At 43.9% G+C, this 21,282-nt stretch overlaps 1 protein-coding gene across 3 annotated transcripts in view; it reads right to left on the bottom strand.

Annotated features, from left to right (window-relative positions):
• Positions 1-21,260, bottom strand: part of FNIP2 (folliculin interacting protein 2) — a 49,246-nt gene extending 27,986 nt beyond the window's left edge. Inside the window, exon 1 of one of the 3 annotated variants that reach the window (XM_028743041.2) lies at positions 20,109-21,260. In XM_028743041.2, coding sequence (XP_028598874.2) covers positions 20,109-20,221 — 113 coding nt within the window. In that variant the 5' untranslated portion in view covers positions 20,222-21,260. Of the gene's footprint in view, positions 1-1,789; positions 3,073-20,108 lie in introns of those variants that run through there. The other 2 variants (XM_028743037.2, XM_028743039.2) reach the window with 2 other exon arrangements.
• Between the last annotated feature and the right edge of the window lie 22 nt (positions 21,261-21,282).

Below are 21,282 nucleotides of genomic sequence, written 5' to 3'. Positions count from 1 at the left end.
AAGTCATGTTTATTAAACTTTTTGCTTTCTATAGGCTAGCAATCCTCAAACGTTTGTGCATATTACAAGCGGTCAGCAAAGAGTACCGGCATATACACTCCTCTTTGTCAATGGCCTAAAATGGGTGGGAAACCTGCAGCTTCTTCAGATGTTGCTGCTGGACTCCATCAGTTCCAGTCAACACAATGATTCCAGTCAGGGATGATGGGAGCTGTAGTCCAGCAACATCCAGGTGTGCTACAGACTCTCGCTTCCCTGGCTTAGAATCTCACAGGTGGCTGAACTCCTTGATTTCGCCAACAGATTTTAAGAGAGAAGTCAAAATCTGTTTCTTTCAATATTATACAATAGATGGCTCAGTATCTGCAAGACATCCAGCTATGTGCTAAGGAAAGGTCACCAAACACTGTTCTTGGGTGACAAAATAATCTACATGTTGAAAAGGACTGCAGTTCTTTAGCCACTGAACACACTTCTAACACTAACCTGCCCTCTCCCTTCCTGGGCGTTTAAGTTTCTGGACATAACTGTGGGTTTGTACTACAATATTACTACAGGAAAGTGGAAATCTGCCTCTTTTTCCAAGTTGCTTGTCTACCTAACTGAATACATACAACCTGCCTTCATGGAGAACTTCAACTTCAGAGGTTCAAAAGACAAATCGAACTAGGATTCTGGAACTACCAACCTAGGTCCACCCTACTGCTTCATTGCCACTTTATAGGTGCCACAAAATATCAATTCCACACTTGAAAGAAAAAATATCTTCCAGCATGGCAACACCTACTCTTCGGAACTACCTCGCATCTTCACTGCACTCCTATTGGTACCTGCTGAAAACATTTTATTTTAGACAAACATGTATTTTAATCTTTTAGACAAACATGTATTTTAATCTTTTCCTACTTATTATAAAGGTTTTTTATTTTTAAAATTTCTTCTTTATTTTCAGGCTTGCTTTTTTTTTTTGTAAATCGCTTAGAGGTTTGATTGGCAAGCAAGCGGTACATTGTTGTTGTTGTTGTTTAGTCGTTTAGTTGTGTCCGACTCTTCGTGACCCCATGGACCAGAGAACGCCAGGCACTCCTGTCTTCCACTGCCTCCCGCAGTTTAGTCAGACTCATATTTGTAGCTTCGAGAACACCGTCCAACCATCTCGTCCTCTGTCATCCCCTTCTCCTTGTGCCTTCCATCTTTCCCAACATCAGGGTCTTTTCCAGGGAGTCTTCTCTTCTCATGAGGTGGCCAAAGTATTGGAGCCTCAGCTTCACGATCTGTCCTTCCGGTACATTAATTTTGTTAATTTGTACATTAATTTTGTTAAATAATGAAGTGCTGAAGGTTGCATGTGTGTAAAATCAGTCTGTTTTACTTGCCTTTTGAGGAACCTATTCAAATTATAAACGTTAAAGAATTTCACTTATTGCTAGCACTTTATTGGTAAACCACATCTGTAGCTCATAGGGCCACACATGGAGAATCCTTTTTCAATCTCCTTATCTTAATATACACAACCAATGCAGGCACAACATTTCAGTCAAACACTTCCTTCTCTCAGTTAGTTAGATTCCAACTAACCTGCACAATAATTTGTTAGCATCAAATATGCAATATAGTTAAGATATTAAGGGTAACTGTCAAGTGATTCCCTGGAAGAAAGGTTAATTGGCTAAAATTGTGATGCCCCTTTTTAGGATTAGTCTTACTTTTCTCCTGCTATGCAAGTTAGAACGCATAGTCTCAAAGTCCTACCCCACCCAAATGCAATTTTTGAATTAAGCTTTCCTACCTTTTTGATAGCTTTCCAGATACTCCCTTTGAATAATTGGAACTCTTTCCCACCACAAGTGGTTTCTTAGCCTTATTCAACCTTGCCTTTGAAAAGCTGTTCTCCAATGTGGTAGAGGAACCACGAATCTCTCTTCCTTTTTCAGTCTGGTCCCCTGTGCTGTTTGACGTCTTTGGCGGGCCTCCACACATGTTGAGCTCACAGGTATTCCCTCTCTCTTTTACACAAACACACATTCATCACTTCTTTGAAGTAGCCAGTGTGTACTGAAGAGTGATCTACCTAGGGTCCTTCATTACAGTTCAGTATCTATTGGTTATAAACTTTCTCACTGGGGGGAAATTCAACCAAGAACTGAACAGCATTCATTTGGGTTTCCTTCTTCTTCGTTATTGTCTTCTTTCTTTAAAGGAATGGTCCTTGCTGCATCATGCCTGTAAATATTCTCTATTCCAAACGCTCACAATGCACTACATAATTTAATTTCAAAAAAAGAAATAAGCACAACTTGAATATCCTAGTAATCCAACCAATTTGCTGTCAGATGCAGTAGCTAGTAAGAGCTATGACTATCTTGCTTCCTGGTATGCTTCTGTAGCTAGCAATTATTTGATCACAAGACCTAACCAGATGGCCTTGGATATATAGAGAGAGGTTGCTTTCTCACTGACTCCCTAGGCCTAGTTGCAAACTTGTTTTAAAACTGGCTGCAACACCCTCCTAATGGGCTCATGTGAGCAAGTGTCATCTGACAGCTCTTAGCAACCTTGTGTCTCAGCACCATCACTTCCAATGCAAACAGGAACCTGTCACCAATGCCACAGGTTATCGGTAGGGAATGATTAACACAAAGGAAGGGACAGCGACCTCCCTACCTCCCACCCCTTAGAATGTTTGCCTTCTAGTGCTGATAATATTGTAAGCAATTCCCATATAGTGCGAGATGATGATCAACACACAGGGGCTGGTTAAAGAGCACAGGAAAATTTTGAAGGCCTGGAGAGATTCCTAAGAGACACTCCCCCCTGCCCTTTACACTCAAGTTACAGTCAAACACAACCAGTGTTTTAAGTCAACTGAGAAACACTGCAGATTTATTTTAGATCCATTATTGCTTTTGCCTCTGGCACAAATGGACAGAATGGAAGTTAAAGAATAAAGTCAGCATTTCATGCTGTTGGGACTACAACTTCCACCGGTCACAGGCAGGATGGCCCATGGCCAGGTAAGATGGGAGCTATAATAGGACAACAACTGGAGGGCATCAAGCTGAGAAAGGCTGCACTAAAGCACACAGGGTGGCTATGCTCTACCTCCACTGTCAGAGGCAAGTGCACCTCTGTATGCTAGGAATCACAAGTGGGATGGGTGCCACTATCCTGCTTGCAGGCTTTACATAGGCGTCTGGTTAACCACTGTGGGAACAGACAGATAGGCCTGGGGCTTGAGCCAGTATGGCTCTTGTGTCCTCCCTTCTCTTTCTTTCCATGCAGAAGAATTTGGAAGGCTTTGCTTCTGCTTAACCATTTTGTCCAAAATGACAAAATGTTGCTAATACCTATGGCTAGGTTGAAAACAAGCCAACTTGAACCCATGCAGGAGTACAGAAGGGGAAGGCATGAGCATGAGGTTTGCTACACCTCCTTCACTTTGCACTAATCTGGTTTAACATGGTGTGCAAACATGGCCATTAGCTCCAGATTATATGACACTAGTTCCATTATATACTTTCCCCACATCTACCCCAGCTGCAACAAAACATGTCTCTCCTGCATTAGTCTCTACAGCTACAGCAGGCGCTACAACCTTCCAACAGTTTGACTTCACCCCCAAAAGCGCACTCCCCCACTGTCTCCCGGGACAGCTGCCAACCAACTATTTTTTTGGTTGCTTTTCACAGAACAATTACAAGCAAAGGTATACAGAATCTTTCACAATACCCTCAGAATAAAGGGCATAAACAGCTGCAGCAAGATACCCAAATGTGCCCCTCACTGCACACACAGTATAAGGACCGCAACAACTAGCAACAGATCTATAACGGAATACAATTCAACAGCCTACAGACTTCCACAGTAACAGAAACATAAATGCTATCATTCCACTAGATGCATGGGCTATAAAGGGCTCATCACATTGATGCAAAGTTCACATTGAATGCAAAGCAATCAGGCCAGCATTGCTGATCTGTATCCCACCTGTTTAACTGTGAGGCAGCGTTATCAGTTTCTCACAAGGCCTATTTGTAAGCCACAAATACTGAGGGCATGTGATTTACAGAGTCTAACTTTTGGTCCTGGGTTGAGTTACACAGGGGGAAACAGAATGCTGCTAATGAACTAAACTAAAGGGATGGAAATTTTACAGCTATCACAGCAAAGGAATTACACAACAGGGAGGAAACAACTTTTAGTTTCTGAATAGGTTGTATCAGATACACATAGAGTCTACAATACAGGAAAAAGTGGCCTGGTAAATGTAAAGACCAGGCATAGGCAAACTCGGCCCTGCAGATGTTTTGGGACTACAACTCCCATCACCCCTAGCTAACAGGACCAGTGGTCAGGGATGATGGGAATTGTAGTCCTAAAACATCTGGAGGGCCAAGCTTGCCTATGCCTGGTATAGACACATGGGGGGGTTACCAATTATGTATGCCTATGCACAAAAGGATAGTTGCTCCAGCAAAAACCGCCATGAAGGAGGCAGGGGGGTGATGGAGCAATTTCCATAAATTCCCATTCCCTCTGCAACTCCCCACATCATGCCTCCCAAAATGTACTCCAGAAACTTGGGGGACCCTTTGGAAAAGTGCACTGGGGGGGCTTACCCTCTCTTTCTGGACATAGAAGCTTTCTCTGGGTCAGAGAAAGCAGTCATAGTAGGATAGAACCCATAATTTTCAAGAGATAGACAGATTTTCCTGCCTTTCTTCCATCAATGAACACATGTGTCTTCTATGTAGGCACTGATCAGATCAAGACCTGCTTAGCTTCAGCAAGATGGCTATACTAAGTTTCCTCAGATTGGGCTCTAGAATATTTTGCTATGCAGAAGTTAATAACTGGTTATAAAATCCAATTATGTCCACTTCCATCTTTATAGTTCTCCCAGTTATCACAGCTCTTGCAGAAATGCCAAGGAACCCTTCATGATCCTTTGTTTACATGTAAATCACCTTCAGAAGAAGGGCATATCCTAGATTTTCCAAATTCCTTTCAGCTTTGTGGTGAGCGGGAAGAGGGGGAGAAAAAAACCACCTGAGCTTTATCTGTATGACACTTTGTTTGTAGATCATTGTATGCCATAAACCTTCTGAGGAATGGATGCTGTTCATCTTATGATCTAATGGAACTGAGAAAATCCTGAGGAAAAATCCGACACCAGGACACCTTCAGGATCACAAGGCAGACTGCCAGTTCTAAAGTGTACTGAACTGTTACGTATATTGGAATCGTTAATACTGATGCTTTGAATCCCAGTACATTAATATGGGATCACAGGATCCAGTTTTGCAAACCAAGACTCAACAGGACCATTAACCTTCTCTCACTGATGATTAAGCTTGACCAGCAGCAGACAATGGTCACAGCACAGAAACAAAGAACCTTGTGACACATTAAAGACTAACAATTTAATTGTGGCCAGCTCAACTCCAGGAAGCAGTTAAATTTTCCTTCTCCCCCTCACAGGCAACTGGCAACTTTCCTTCCCTACCTTACAGGATTCCTGTGCCTTTAAACAGCTGTGGAATGGGTGTGTGTATGGAAGTGGCATAAAATTTCCTGACATGAAGATGCAGCAATGGGAAAAAACAGAACCACTTGCTGGGTTATCACACACATATTTAGACAGAATCACGACTAGGACCTGGGAGACCAAGGTTCAAATCCCCACTCAGCCATGAAGCTCATTGGGTGACTTTAGGCCACTCACTGCATCTCAGCTTAACCTACCTCACTGGGTTGTTGTGGGGATTAAATGACAAGGGGGAAACCATGTACCGTATTTTTCGCTCCATAAGGCGCACCTGACCATAAGGCGCACCTAGTTTTTAGAGGGGGAATGCAAGGGGGGGGGAATTATTTAAAGGGAGCATTGAGCAGAGCCTGTATGCATCTCAGGCTCTGCTCAGCGCTCCCTTTCACGAGCCACGTGGAGCTGTGTGTGGCGCTTGCAGGCTTTTCCCCGAGGTGGAAAAGCCCCCAAGAGCCGCACACATGCTCCACACGCTCTTTAAAGGGAGTGCGGCTATCCCTGGCTTTTGCGGGAGGTGGGGGAAGTGACAGAGTGTGCGGCTTATGGGATAGCCGTGCGCAGCCTCTCCCGGGCAAGGGGAGCCTTCATCCCCTGCCTGGGAGAGACTGCGCGCGGCTAAGACTCCCCCAAGAGCCGCGCTCCCTTTCAAGAGCGTGTGGAGCATGTGTGCGGCTCTTGGGGCTTTTCCCCAAGGAGGAAGAAGGGCCCCCAAGAGCTGCGCACACACTCCATGCAGCGCCCCCCGCCTGCATTCCCTCCATAAGAGGCACACACATTTCCCCTTACTTTTTAAGAGGGGAAAAGTGCATCTTATAGAGCAAAAAATACGGTATACAACTTTGAGCTCCTTGGAGAAAAATGAGGAATATAAATGCAATAAATAATAATAAATCATAGTTTAGAACCATGGTTCCCAATGTGGGGCACACACCCCACAGGGGGGCAATTTGATTTTTAAAGGGGGCAATTCAAGAATGAGTTATTAACAGTGAGTGGCCTTTTAGGCTTCCTCCACGTGAATAGCAGTTCACTTTTTGAATAATAAGAACTACATGTCGGGGGGATCAGGATTTTAGTGGTGCTTAGGTGGGGCATGGCCAAAAAAAGGTTGGGAACCACTGGTTTAGAAGGTACAGGAGCTCTTTAAGAAATAGGTTGGCAGCCATGCAAGTAAATGAAAACAAATTGATTCTTTTACACAAGAAGTAGGAAAGTGGGGGGTAATAGTTCAAGTCTGATTTGTTTTTAAACACACACACCTACATACACACAGTCGCACACACCTGGAGGCCTTTAAGATATATATATATATATATATATATATATATATGACAAGATCTTTGTCTTCCTTGATTTATCAATATGGAATGCAAGCACAATTAAGGTCTAGCACCAAACTTCCCGCATCCATTTAAACTTTGCTGGTGCACAAAGCTGTTTTGCCAAAGCATTTGCTGTTTTCCAAACAAGGGGTGGGGTTCTGCCCAGAGTCACTGCATTTCGCATTCATCCTTCCTCATCTCAGATGATGCCTCATTTCACAGGGCACTTGTTCCAGACGGAACCATGTGATGCATCCAACTTCCAAGAACACAGTGCTCAGCAGAGAGGCTGCCAGGACATAACCAACTGAAAAGCTCTTTGCCAGACACAGAAATCTACCTTATGCCTTAATGTGCCTGCATTTACCTTCCCAACCCACCACACCTTTCCCTCAAGCCTCTACCATGTATTTTAAACGTATCATTTTAAAAATCAAAGCCTTTCTGTGACGGCAGAGAGCCCAGGTAATAGATACAATTAGCACCCACAGTCGTCGATTGCACCAGCTTCATTTTTTGCCCTTCATTACTAACTGATGTCATTGCCCAAGATTTCCCGTACAGCAGGCACAGGTCAGCTGAGTCTTCCTGACCACACCTGGGTTTGGCATCCTGATACATGGGCTTGGCTACATTTTCTGACTGGTGCTTCCTAGTTTGTTCAGCAGTTTTCCATGTTCCTGTTTGTGGAGGAGTGTTAGGGGTTCTCTCTCTCTCTCAAACACACACACACACACACACACACACACACACAGATTAATGTTGCTTCTGTTACCTGCTCAATGACTAGAAAGCACCAGCTTGATTAAAAGTGCTGCTTCAGAAATGTTTCAGTGATGCAGCTCAAAGGCCTCTTCAATAAAAGTAGTCAGCCAATAATAATAATTTTATTATTTATACCCTGCCCATCTGGCTGGGATCCCCCAGCCAATCTGGGTGGCTTACAGCATATCTAAAAACATAATAAAAACATCATGTGTTAAAAACCTTCCAATACAGGACTGCCTTCAGATGTCTTCTAAAAGTTGTGTAATTCTTTATCTTCTTGACATCTGAAGGGAGGGCATTCCACAGGGAGGGTGCCACTACCAAGAAGGCCCTCTGCCCGGTTCCCTGTAACTTCACGTTTCGTAGTGAGGGAACCAGCAAAAGACCCTAGGAGGAGGACCTCAGTCCTGAGCGATGGGGGTGGAGATGCTCCTTCAAGTATACTGGGCCAATGCAGTTTAGGGCTTTAAAGGTCAGCACCAACACTTTGAATTGTGCTTGGAAACTTACTGGGAGCCAGTGAAGATCCTTTAGGACTGGAGTTATATGTCTCGGCGGCCATTCCCAGTCACCAGTCTTGCTGCTGCATTCTGGATTAGTTGTAGCTTCCGAGTCACCTTCAAAGGTAGCCCCACATAAAGTGCATTGCAGTGGTCCAAGCGGGAGATAACCAGGGCATGCACCACTCTGGTGAGACTGACTGTGGGCAGGTAGGATCTCAACCTGTCTACAGATGGAGGTAGGAGACAGCTAAATTCAGTGCACTGCTACAGGAAAGAAGGCCAGCATTCAGTCTTGCGTACTGAGTCCAAAATGATGCTGCTGCTCTTACAACCAAGAGTGTGGCAGAGCAAGGATGGGCAAGGATGATGCAACACCAGCACAGCAGAGATGATGATGGCATCTCCTGGGGCACTATCTGCCAGTCTTTGGCATTTCAAATAAGTAAGTTTTTCTTAGAGAGATATCCACCAAGTAAGCCAAGCTGAAGGATATATATATAAATATATATAGCCATGCACACCAAAAACTATGGGTTAAAGTACCCCTTTTATTTTGCAAAACTCCAAAACCACTTTAATATGATAAACACAAATGTCACAGAATAGTGTGCAAGCTTTGGAATCCACCAGAACTCTTCATCAGGCTAGATGTTAAAGTGGAGATCACAGTACGAAAAAAGCTGGGTTGCTTTAGAACAGGAGTCAGCAACCTTTTTCAGCCTTGGTCCGGTCCACTGTCCCTCAGACCATGCGGTGGGCTGGACTATATTTTGAAGAAAAAAAATATGAATGAATTCCTATCCCCCACAAATAACCCAGAGATCCATTTTAAATAAAAGGGCACATTCTACTCATGTGAAAACACGCTGATTCCTGGACTATCCACAGGCCAGAGTGAGAAGGCGATTGGGCTGCATCTGGCCCAACGGCCTTAGGTTGCCTATCCCTGCTTTAGAAGCTATAATGTTTGCATTGGTCAGAAGTTCATTTTTGCATTGTCACCAACAGTGCTGCACTTCAGAATTTTCCACTACACTACTGCTGTTTGCATCAAAATGTTTAAGCTACCATCACCCACTGAACAAAAAACAAACATTAATGCACCACATCAAAGCACCACAAGTAAAAATGGATTTAGGAGACTCTGGGGAGAGGAAAGAAGTAGCCACAGAAGATGACATGAACCAGATCTTTGATTTGTTTAATAAATGTTATTTCATGGCTAGCCATTTGAAGACTGAGCAACAGCTGTGCTAGATAATTAGATGAGATTAAAAGAACAAGGGTTATATTATATAAGTTATATAATAATAATAGTCTCCCATTGGCACTATCCTCAAGTTAACATGCTCGTATAGGTGTTATTCTAACGTTTGAAGAGGAATAGAATTGTCACAACTAGCACAATGCATATAAGTCTTTGTGCAAGGAGAATGAAGAAAGGCACAATGCCTACCATTATAACTTTATGAGCATGTAACATTTAAAAACCCCCACTATGGAGTGATGTTTACATATTCAACTGGTGATGAATGCTAGGAAATCCTGCCTCCGATGAGATAGATGATAAACTTAAGTCCGGAAATGGCTTCACTGTTTTCTATACTCATTTGTCAAGGTATATGGGAGCTGGTAAAATTGCTGGAGTCAACTTATATATTCATTTCAAAGGAGATGATTTTTTAAAAAAAGGTTTATTGAGAAGGATGGAAGAGCTCTTTTTTATAGCTTGCACATGAGACGGAATAATTTTGCTACAATGAAAGATATTTCAATTTAGACTTAATGAGAATTCACAATATGAGTGGACATTTAGCAATCACATTGCAACATTATCTGATTTAATATTTAAACCGGAAATGGAGCATTAAAAGGCTAAAATGGTTTCATCCTAGGTGTACAGCCATGACACAGCCTTAAGCTGTCTCTTGTAGCAAAAGTGGCAATAGATTCCAGAGACAAGACATATCTATCAAAGGTTGAATGCAAACCCCCCCAACCCATGAACGGTAGGGAAATTGCCTCTAGCATTGTTCCGCAAACACTTATGCAAGAGTCTGCAGACGCGTTTGCGTAATGTTATAATAGGTAGGTTCTATAGCAGCTCTCGTGCTTCCGCCTGTGTGACCTCTTGCAAAAGAATGTGTTTTGAGTTTGAGTTTAGTTTCACTTTTCTTGCACGACGTTCTGGTATGACATGTAAAATGTCATTCCAAGGTCAGATCCACACCATACATTTAAAGCATATGGCTCTCCACCCCCCCAAAATATTCCTGGGAACTGTAGTTTGCCAAGGGTCTTGGGAATTCTTGCTCTGTGAGAGGTAACCTCTGTATTGTCTGGATTTGTAAATCTCACCAGGGATGGTTATGGATGGAAGCGAGAGCTGCCTATAAAAGGTTTGATGTGGTCGAAGTAGGTGCACCTCATGTGCAAAAAAAACCCCCGTATGATGCAGGGTGCAGGGAAAACTGAGGCAGCCAAATTAAGGCATCCTTAGTGAATATAGAAGGTTCTGGTCTGGTGCAGAATGAAAAGAAATAAAAGGAAACTGGGGAACTGTGGAGCAGGAATAGAATGAAGTGACTGCAATACCAAGCTGAAGAAGCACCCCCCACTGCAATATTTTGTGGCAGTCCCGTTTAACTTGTAACTACAATAACTCAATTACAGTTTTATATCAAGAAAATAGGAACATTAGCACTGTATTTTATATTGTTGTTGCTGGCATCTGTCTGTCTCAAGAGACAATGGAGTGTGCTTCAGGGGGTGAAGTCAAACCGCATGTCTCTTTGCCCAGGCATCTCCTGGCAGTTGCTGCCAGTTTTCACTGCCCCTGAATTAAGCTGATGATGTTTTAATGAAGTGTTTTACCATACTGTTCTCACTGAGAAACTCCTGCTGTTATGTTGTGTTTCTTGTCATAAGGCGCTCTGAGATCCTATCTTGAAGTGGTTTAGAAATTATTTGAAATAAATCCAGGGAGAAGCCCTGCCTGAAGGCCTCCTGCTTTCTGCCAAAAATATGTTTCCATGGTAACCAGAAGCAGCTCTCTCCTCTCAATAAAGTTCTGCAACAAAAACAACCATCCAAACCCTTTCAGTCTTAGAGAAGCTTAATGACACTTACGAATTCACTCATGCACCTCATTTAAAAAAAAATAAAATGAAAAGCCCTTATCTAACCTCAAATACTTCATAAGCAATAAACATGTTATATAGATTCACATACTGAACCCTCTTGCAACCTAGCCTTCACGCAACCACCATTTTCCTTCCCTTCCCTTAGTCTTTCCGGTTAGGGCCAATACTCAAGCAAAAGACACAATGGACCAGTGACCACCTACCTAGGTACCAAACCTTTGTTTTCTTCTTTATATAGTAGCTCACTTTGCTATATACAGAAGATACCATTGCGCAAACTCAGGACGCAAGGGAGAAATATGCTAAGAGGAAGTCATGCTTGGCAAATCCACACCATGGATCAACCCCTGCCCGGAAACCAATGTCCCCAATGTGGAAGGATGTGTGGATCCAGAATTGGCCTCTACAGTCACTTACGAACTCATTGCTAAAACCGTGTTTATGAAATACAATCTTACTCGGCTACGAGTGATCAACAAAGAAGAAAGACAGAAGATACTTGATACAATACCAAATTGCGCCCAGCCATGTGTCTCTCCCTATATTTTCCAGCAGTTGTTTTGACCACCACTTTCTCACCTACCTTTCCTAAAAATCTGGCAAGTTGCACACCTGACTCAAGGTGCTTCTTCATACCAAATTACTTACACGAAAAATCACAACATGTAGAATTTATACTTTATAACAGGAACACAGTAGAAATCCACACAGCCTTACATTTAGTGTTGTTCCAGAGCCTCTATGGTACCATTAAAGTAAGTAACAAGTAAGCAACAAAACTCATTTACGCTTTCTTCCCTTTTACCAGCAATGGAGTATTGCTAATTTTCAAATTTCATGCTGGCAGACTTTCTCTAAGCATTGCAGCATGACCAAAGGAATGGCTTGCAATCTACTGCCAACTGAATGAGCTCATTCACCAAAGCTAACATATTGTTACCAGCTAAGGATCCTGAACAGCAGCAATAAAGCATGTGTTCATCTGCAAATCCTAGAAAGGACAGAACTGGAGTATTCAAAGCTTAAGTGTATTCAAAGCAGAAGCCTACTGTGTTCAAAACTTGCTAACACATATCCCAAGGTATTATTTAGATGCAGCAGTTTTAGCAAATTATTGCACACTGGTTTTAATATGTTTTCATTTTGGTTTTCAGCAGGAATTAAGTTATACCACAACTGTGCCACTTATATCACACATTTCCAAATAAGGATGCTGCTAAGGTGGAATGCCCGTAGTCAAATTTATCAACCGTGCTGGACCAGGGTATAAAATCTAGGCGGCGGGGGGGGGGGGGGGGGAATACATTCCCACAAAATATTTCCATAAGCAGGCACTCATGGGATCACTTTAGAAAAGGGGAAGTCTCACTAACTCTCTCTCCACCCGCAGGCTGCTCAGGACAACAGCAAAGACAACCTCAAGCTCCAAAAGAGAGATCTTGAGTAATATTAAGGATTTCTCTATGGACATGCGACCAAGTTTTGTTACCCGTGCACTGCATGCCTGGCAATTCAGCTGAAGGAAGAGGGACCAAATTCTAGAAGACACAGATGTACATCAGATTTACTCAGGGCGCTAAGATACTCTCAAATGCTCCTAAAATCGGATACTAGAGGTCCATGCAATTCCATACATTTCAGTCCTGCAAATGTTGCCTGTGCCCATGCTCATCATCACCAGTTTGAACAGCTCACCACAACCAGCCTGTAGTATATTGTGATGGCATCACACCAAGCTTTTAATAACAGCACGTAGACATAGAGATGATCTCCTTCATCTGCTTGCCAGCCTACTAGTAATTTTAAGCCCATGTGAATGTATCAGAAGCCAAAAAGCTTTACGCCATAAAGTAAAAGCCAAACTATGTCAATTCCCCCACCCTTAGGAAGTGGGTCATCAACACTTTTCTAAATTGCATATTTTACATTTCAACTCTCAACTAGTCCAGCTAGTCCAGCTTGGTGACACAATCACAGTACTATGGAGTAAAGGTTCTATGTGGCTAGGTGTTTAGTTCTCTTATTGTTACTAATGGCTCATTGCAAAGCAAAAAGATTTCACAACTGCACTAGAAAAGGACACTCAGCACAGCAGCTGATCTGCCTCTATAGGGCATGATCGTGCAAGCTGTCCACTTCAGGTTGACATATGGGTCCTGCAGCAGAAGGGGCAAAAATTGGGCATAACCTTGTCCTCTGATAGGGTTCAGTTCCGGAGCATAGAAAAGAAATGACAGTAACAGTGACCCACCGTCAAGTAACAGGGGATGAGGAATAAGAGCTCCCTCCCAGATCAGCTTAAGTCAAAACACTTTTAGAAATTATGCACTCAGAACTGCACAGATGGCATGCACAAAGTGGTTGTGTAGGGGATGCTGGCAACTTCACAGGAAATATACAGAGGTGGCATGGAAGTCATCATATATCCATCTTCCTTAGCCTAATGCCCTCCGGATATATGGAGGGTACCAGGCCGAGGAAAACTGTTATATAAGAATTGCAGCCAGAATGTGTGCAGCTGACTCCAATAACCTTCCAAGGAACCAGCAACGATTATGGGGCTTTAATATATGCAACAGGATTCCCACCTGGAAACATCACAATGAACCAGGAAGGGAGGACCTCTCCACCTATGTTAAAAGTTGGCCATTTGACCTGAGGCTGCAAAAGAACTGCAGTGTTAACTCAGCATGATTAACGACAAAGAGTAATCTGAAGGGGAGTGTATGTTACTTCGAGTGGTTTAGTTGGAAAATAAATGTTAAAATGAGCAGAACTAGTTTTTGAATGGGGAGAAGGCGAAAATCAAAGCCCCCAGCCCAGTCCTTCTCCCCGCCCCCTTTCAGTCTTTATTTCCACAGCATATTTAGCATTTCAAAAGGATAGAACCTGGCAAAAGATCCAGACATTACCCAGTCACAAGACCTAACCAGTCACAATGAATGGAATGGGATGTCATGTGAAAGTGTGCTGTCTACACATGTGATGTAATCGCTTTGGCCTTGACCAGCCTCTCTCACAATACAAGTGAACAGATTATGAAATGACTGATTTCTGAACCCTCTGATTATTCAGCAAACACAGGGAAAAGGGAACAGCAAACACACAGAAGTTTGGTTCTGTGGTTGTAGATTGCTAACATGGGGAACCAAATGGAGCAGCAATGAGACTAATTACAGGAAAGAAAAACTAATATGACCCCAAACTGCAATGGAGAAGCTCTTTTTATGAATGCAAGTCTACTGGGGAGAAAGTCACAGATGCAAGAAAATGATGATGCGAAAACACTGGGTTGTGTCTGAGTAAAGTACACATTGAAATCAACGGGCTTAATGATTAGCTTTCAATGGGTCTACTCTGAGTATGACTTAGTAAGGTACCACCTGCAATGCTCAAGCAAATTGTTTTATTTTGCTTGTATGTTCAAAGCAGATAGAATAACTGAGCTTGTTCAGATCTCTAGAAGCAGAAATGAGGACTTGGTTTAGAAATATCCTTTCACTGTACAAAAGTGTGATATGATTCTAGTGATCATGGAGTCACCTCAATCCTTCTGTCCACTCCTAAATATACAGAACTACCCTGAAAATAAGCGCTGAGCAGCCTGACCAGAGATGGTCACTGATGCATTCCTCCATGAATATAGTAATGTTTCCTGTTCTACTCTCCAACTGCTGTTATATGCTTCACTTTGTACATGGCTTGCTTCATACACAGAGATGGTGAGACCTGTAACCTGGCAACACCTGGAGGGCCACAGGTCTCGCCCTTCTACATCCCTGCTTACGTTCTACCACTACAGTGCAGTGCTCATTCCACACCATGCCCCATTTCCACAAGGCTGAGATCTATGAAACCTGCAGCTATCTCCATGAAGCTGTAATTCTCAGCATACGTAGGAGCATTCTGGCAGTACTAACACAAGGCAAGACACCAGTTGCTATCCTAACCCATGAGTTGACAAATAGTCATACTGGGCAACGAGGTTGTTTGCATGCATCAGTATGCATGTGTGTAAATTTAGAACACATACACTAAGGACATACAGTAGTAAATTAAAAACCAAGTAGTCTAAACATCATTTGAAAACAAATTCAGAACCTAATACTGAATGCAATTTTCTCCCTCCCTCCTATTTTCACAAACGATCTACAGGAGAACCACATGGGCTCTGTGATGGAAGAAAGGCAGAATATCAATACAAGAAAAATAAATATTAGAACTGTCAGCTCATCATGGGGCTGGCATCGTTTCATTGCTCAACAGATGAGTAGCACACGTCTGTAATGTTTTATGCTAAATCGCCTAAATACTTACTACCTCTCTGGCCACAACAAGGCATCTTTAAATGGCAACATCTAAGAAAACTGTAGAGAGGAATCACAACTGCTTAACATTATAAAATTGTTTTAAAACACAGTGTGTAAGCTTTTAGGCTAGAGTGGGCCTAAGTTTTTCCTTAGGACTTCATTTTAAACATATACGTACTGGGGAGAGCAAATAGCAGAAGACTAACATTGCGTTGATTTATAGCCCATGTTATACAGCCCAATAGCCTGTGCAGCTTTTAAAACTGAAGGATTTAAAAATATTATATTGGGTTAAGAAACAAACATAAGAGGTGTCCTTAGAATGAATGATGTTGTTTAAGACTCCTATCGAAAACATGTATGCATTGTATCAGAAGATACAGAGTGCAGTGTTTTTGAAGCCATACTAGCAAGTTCACATAAGGCTACATTCCCAACTCCTAAAACATTTGGGAACCTATGGCCCTCTGGGTGTGAATGGACTCTCAATTCTCATTATATGCCGTCAGTATGTCCAATGGTCAGAGCTATTAAGAACTGTAGTTCAATAAGATCTCCAGGGTCATAAGTTTCCCATTCATCATACACTACTTACTGAGGACCGAAATCCTGTGCACACTTACAAGGAGCCAACCCCAGTGAACACAGTGGGGCTTAAGTCAAAAGGGGAATGTACTGCGGTGTTGTAACACATAGCACATATATCACAAGAGTACATATATATATATATATATATATATATGCAGGTTTTGGTGTCCTCGGGTGTCTTCCCGTGTAAAAGTTGGGGTGTCTAGGCGACGTTTCGACGAGGTCTCACTCGTCATCTTCAGGCTGGTGCTTTCGGCTTCTTGAACAGAGCAGGATCTCAGTGTTTGAGTTCCTATAAATACTGTTGAGGAGGTGTGGCCTCCAATGTTCTGGGCAGAGAGGAAGTTCCCAGGCTAGTGTGCCTTTTCTTCTTTTGTTCCTTAATTACTTGAGGGATATCTTGAGTGATTTCTTGAGTGATATCCTGAGTACCACTTAGGTGGGTCATTAGGTGTGGATTAGTTGCTAAGGCCTTTGTGTCTTGACCTCTTGAACTTTGTGAAGAGTTTTTCTGAGAAGATGGCTGTACTGCACTTAGTTGTGCTCTGGCTTGGCTTCGTGTATAGGGGCGAGCTGTGGTTTTGTGGCCTGTGCCAGCCAGATCTGTGTAGGGATTGCAGGGGGGTGCAGCATCCGGAGGTGCCACCATGGTTTGGCTACTGGATGGTGTCTGTAATTTATCTGTGGAGAGGGTCTGGGTTTGGGTCTGGTGTGGTTGATTGGTGATGGCGTTCTGTGTGCCTCTGGATCTGGTGTCAGTTTTTGTGGGGAGGGCTAATTTCCAGATGTCTGGCAAGCGGGATGTGTCGTCACGCTTGTTCATGTTGTGAGGGTGTTTCTCTATCTCGATGGCTTCCATGATTATTCTCTTGTGGTGATGTTCCATGTTAAAGAGCAATTTGGAATCTGCAAAATTAATTTCGTGTCCTGTTTCTTTCATGTGTTGGAAAAGAGAGGAAGTTTTTTCTTCTTTTTTGACGGCATTCTTGTGTTCTGCAATACGTGCATTTATTCGTCTGTTTGTTTGTCCAATGTACGTGGCTGGGCAGACTTTGCAGGGTATTTCATAGACCCCTTGGTTTTCCAACTGGATTTTATCCTTGGGGTTTCTGAGGATATTGGCTATTTTTTGGTTGGTGCAAAAGGCTGTTTTGATATTGTGTTTATGGAGGATTTTGCTAATTTTATCTGTAGTGCCCTTGATATAAGGAAGGAGGGCCATGCCATTATTTTCTTCTGTGTCTTGGTTTTTGGGGGGTGTTTCTTTTTGGATTAGCTTCGTAACCCTGTTTTTCTGGTATCCATTGGCAATTAACACATTTGAGAGATTCTGTAACTCAGTTGTCAAGTGGTCTTTGTCAGCCAGGCGTTTGGTTCTGGAGATGAGAGTCTTGGCTACGGAGTTTATTTGTGCAGGGTGGTGGTGTGATTGTGCATGTAAGTAGCGGTTGGTGTGAGTTTTTTTCCGGTAGATAGTGTGTCCTAGGGAGCCATCAGGTTTTTTGTAGATTAGGACGTCAAGGAAGGGAAGTTGGTTGTTGGCTTCTATTTCCATAGTGAATTGTATTTTGGGGTGTAGGCTGTTGAGATGTGTGAGGAAGCTATCCAGTTTTTCCTTCCCGTGTGGCCAAATTACAAAGGTGTCGTCAACATATCTGAGCCAAAGTTTGGGTTTGTGTTCTGACTTGTCTAAAGCATTGGTTTCAAAGTGTTCCATGTACAGGTTTGCGATGACCGGTGAGAGGGGTGATCCCATAGGTGCTCCTTCTATCTGTTTGTATCTTTGTCCATTGTGGATGAAGTACGTGTTGGTTAGGCAGTGGTTGGTCAGGTCCAAGATGTATTCGGGGGGATTGTATTTGTTTTGAATGGCTGTCAAGGCTTCATTAATGGGCACTTGTGTGAAGAGAGATACAACATCGAAGCTCACAAGTAGGTCATTGGGATGTAGGTTTTGCTTCTTTATTGTTTCTATGAACTGGAAGGAGTTTGGAACGTGTGAACGTGTGAACGTTCCTTATATCAAGGGCACTACAGATAAAATTAGCAAAATCCTCCATAAACACAATATCAAAACAGCCTTTTGCACCAACCAAAAAATAGCCAATATCCTCAGAAACCCCAAGGATAAAATCCAGTTGGAAAACCAAGGGGTCTATGAAATACCCTGCAAAGTCTGCCCAGCCACGTACATTGGACAAACAAACAGACGAATAAATGCACGTATTGCAGAACACAAGAATGCCGTCAAAAAAGAAGAAAAAACTTCCTCTCTTTTCCAACACATGAAAGAAACAGGACACGAAATTAATTTTGCAGATTCCAAATTGCTCTTTAACATGGAACATCACCACAAGAGAATAATCATGGAAGCCATCGAGATAGAGAAACACCCTCACAACATGAACAAGCGTGACGACACATCCCGCTTGCCAGACATCTGGAAATTAGCCCTCCCCACAAAAACTGACACCAGATCCAGAGGCACACAGAACGCCATCACCAATCAACCACACCAGACCCAAACCCAGACCCTCTCCACAGATAAATTACAGACACCATCCAGTAGCCAAACCATGGTGGCACCTCCGGATGCTGCACCCCCCTGCAATCCCTACACAGATCTGGCTGGCACAGGCCACAAAACCACAGCTCGCCCCTATACACGAAGCCAAGCCAGAGCACAACTAAGTGCAGTACAGCCATCTTCTCAGAAAAACTCTTCACAAAGTTCAAGAGGTCAAGACACAAAGGCCTTAGCAACTAATCCACACCTAATGACCCACCTAAGTGGTACTCAGGATATCACTCAAGAAATCACTCAAGATATCCCTCAAGTAATTAAGGAACAAAAGAAGAAAAGGCACACTAGCCTGGGAACTTCCTCTCTGCCCAGAACATTGGAGGCCACACCTCCTCAACAGTATTTATAGGAACTCAAACACTGAGATCCTGCTCTGTTCCAGTAACAAGAAGCCGAAAGCACCAGCCTGAAGATGACGAGTGAGACCTCGTCGAAACGTCGCCTAGACACCCCAACTTTTACACGGGAAGACACCCGAGGACACCAAAACCTGCATTCCTGTACCCGTGAAAATCTACGAAAGCATATATATATATATATCACATAGTACATATATCACAATATTTGTGTTGCATGCATCTTTCAAGATGTTCAGAGCTGCATGTGTCTTTTTCTGACCTCTTGGTTGAGTTCAAGTCCTACACCCCCTCTTTACATCACATCAACTTGAATGTTGAATAAAGTCTTTCCCCAACCTGAAGCTCAGTGCAGCAAAAAACCAACAGCATATTCCTAACCATGCCTATGAAGAATCAAGTCCTACGGAGCTCAAAGAGGTTTACATGCAGGGTAAGTGAATTCAGGACTGCAGCCTAAGGCACCTCAAAGCAGAGAGAGGTGCCTAAGGCACCTCAAATGGGAGGGCACATCCTAGTCTAAAGGCAGCCACAGGCCTGGCCCACCAGCTGCGTCGAACACTTTACCCATGAGGGGAGGCTGTTACGAAACAGCTGCTGAACATGTGCAACACGTCTTAACCATTTCAGAGCCATTTAAACATTAGGATCAACTCCATCCCTCGCGGAGCGCTGCATTCGCTCTGCGTCCCAAAGCGACCTGTAGGACCTGCAAAAGAAGCAATTTCTCCCCTCGCCTTTCGATCTGCAGAACGAGTCGACCAATGCGCCCGCCGTGAGCGCAGGGTAATCCCGGTGGCTGCTGCATAAGCAAAAAGAGAAAGAAAGAAAGAAAGAAAGAAGAGAGCGGGGCGGATAGGGAGAGGGAGAGAGAGAGAGAGAGAGAGAGAGAGAGAGAGAGAAAAGCTGGATGCATAAGAGGAAAAATAACTCGCACAGAGGCACCTCGATGATCCGGGCACAATGCATGCACTTTGCTCACTCACCTGAACGCAGAGCCTTCCTTGGCCGCCTGACAAGGAGAAGCCGAGTTGCTGCTGCTGCTACTGCCGCCGCCGCCCCTTTTGTTAAACAGCTTCTGGAGCAGCGTGGGGGCCATGCTGCCGCCCTAAGCTTAGGGAAGCATGCGTGGGGAGCCAGGAGACACCTGCGCCAGGTCGCTCCGCTGGCCGCGGTCACGAGTCGCTCGCTACTGCTGCTGCTGCAGTAGCATCCATGCCAGCCACGATCTGGCCAGCCCGAGTTGCGCTTCCAGCGCTCCGCCTCGCCCCGCCGCCCCCTGAGCCGGCGCCTCCCTCTCTTCCCAGACAGGCATTAATGGAGGCGGCCAGTCATATGACTGGGAGCGAGCCAAGCGGGTTTGCCCGGCGGCACGCACAGCTCCCCCCTGCGGCCGGCTCGAGTTCCGCAGCCCCGCAATCCAAGCCTGGGAGCTTCCCGAACGCGCAATCCCCGCCCGGTGTTTTGTCATTAGATACGCGGGGATTCCGAGCCTTCCCCGGGCGCGTCGCAAGAGGCACGCTTAAAGGGACGCGGGTTTTGCCTTCTTTCTCTGATCAGTCTCAGAGGGCCTTGAAAGGGCTGTCTTTGGATGGAAGTGAAGGGGATGCGAGAAGATGATGGGAAAGGAAGGATGGCCTCCTTTTCACACTGTGGTTTCATATATGGCACAATGCAATATTTCCGGTTTCACGAAATCAACACACTCACAAGTACTACGCACAAAGCACTGCAAATGTTAAAAGTAACTGGATTTTCAGTTATGAAGCAGCAGCAGCCTCCTGCCGAAAGAAAACCAGTGGATTTCAACATCAGTGGTTTAAATCAGTGCAGTTTGGGATGGTTCAGTCTGCCATCTTGATTCAAAGTAGTGTCCAATCATATCCAAATATAGACAAAAACCTGCTCCTTGATCTCAAGAACCATCATGCAAAATATGATTGTGCTATCTTAGGAGGTGTCCAAACTCCACCCCCACCATAGCAAACTATCAGCCAAAATATATACAGTAGTAGATTATATGCCAGGGACGCGGGTGGCGCTGTGGGTAAAACCTCAGTGCCTAGGACTTGCCGATCGCATGGTCGGCGGTTCGAATCCCCGCGGCGGGGTGCGCTCCTGTCGTTTGGTCCCAGCGCCTGCCAACCTAGCAGTTCGAAA

Source organism: Podarcis muralis, chromosome 9, assembly GCF_964188315.1.
Source record: "Podarcis muralis chromosome 9, rPodMur119.hap1.1, whole genome shotgun sequence".
Classification (NCBI taxonomy): Eukaryota; Metazoa; Chordata; class Lepidosauria; order Squamata; family Lacertidae; genus Podarcis; species Podarcis muralis.
The sequence above is the reverse complement of the archived record's forward strand: the minus strand, read 5'-3'. Positions and strand labels throughout refer to the sequence as shown.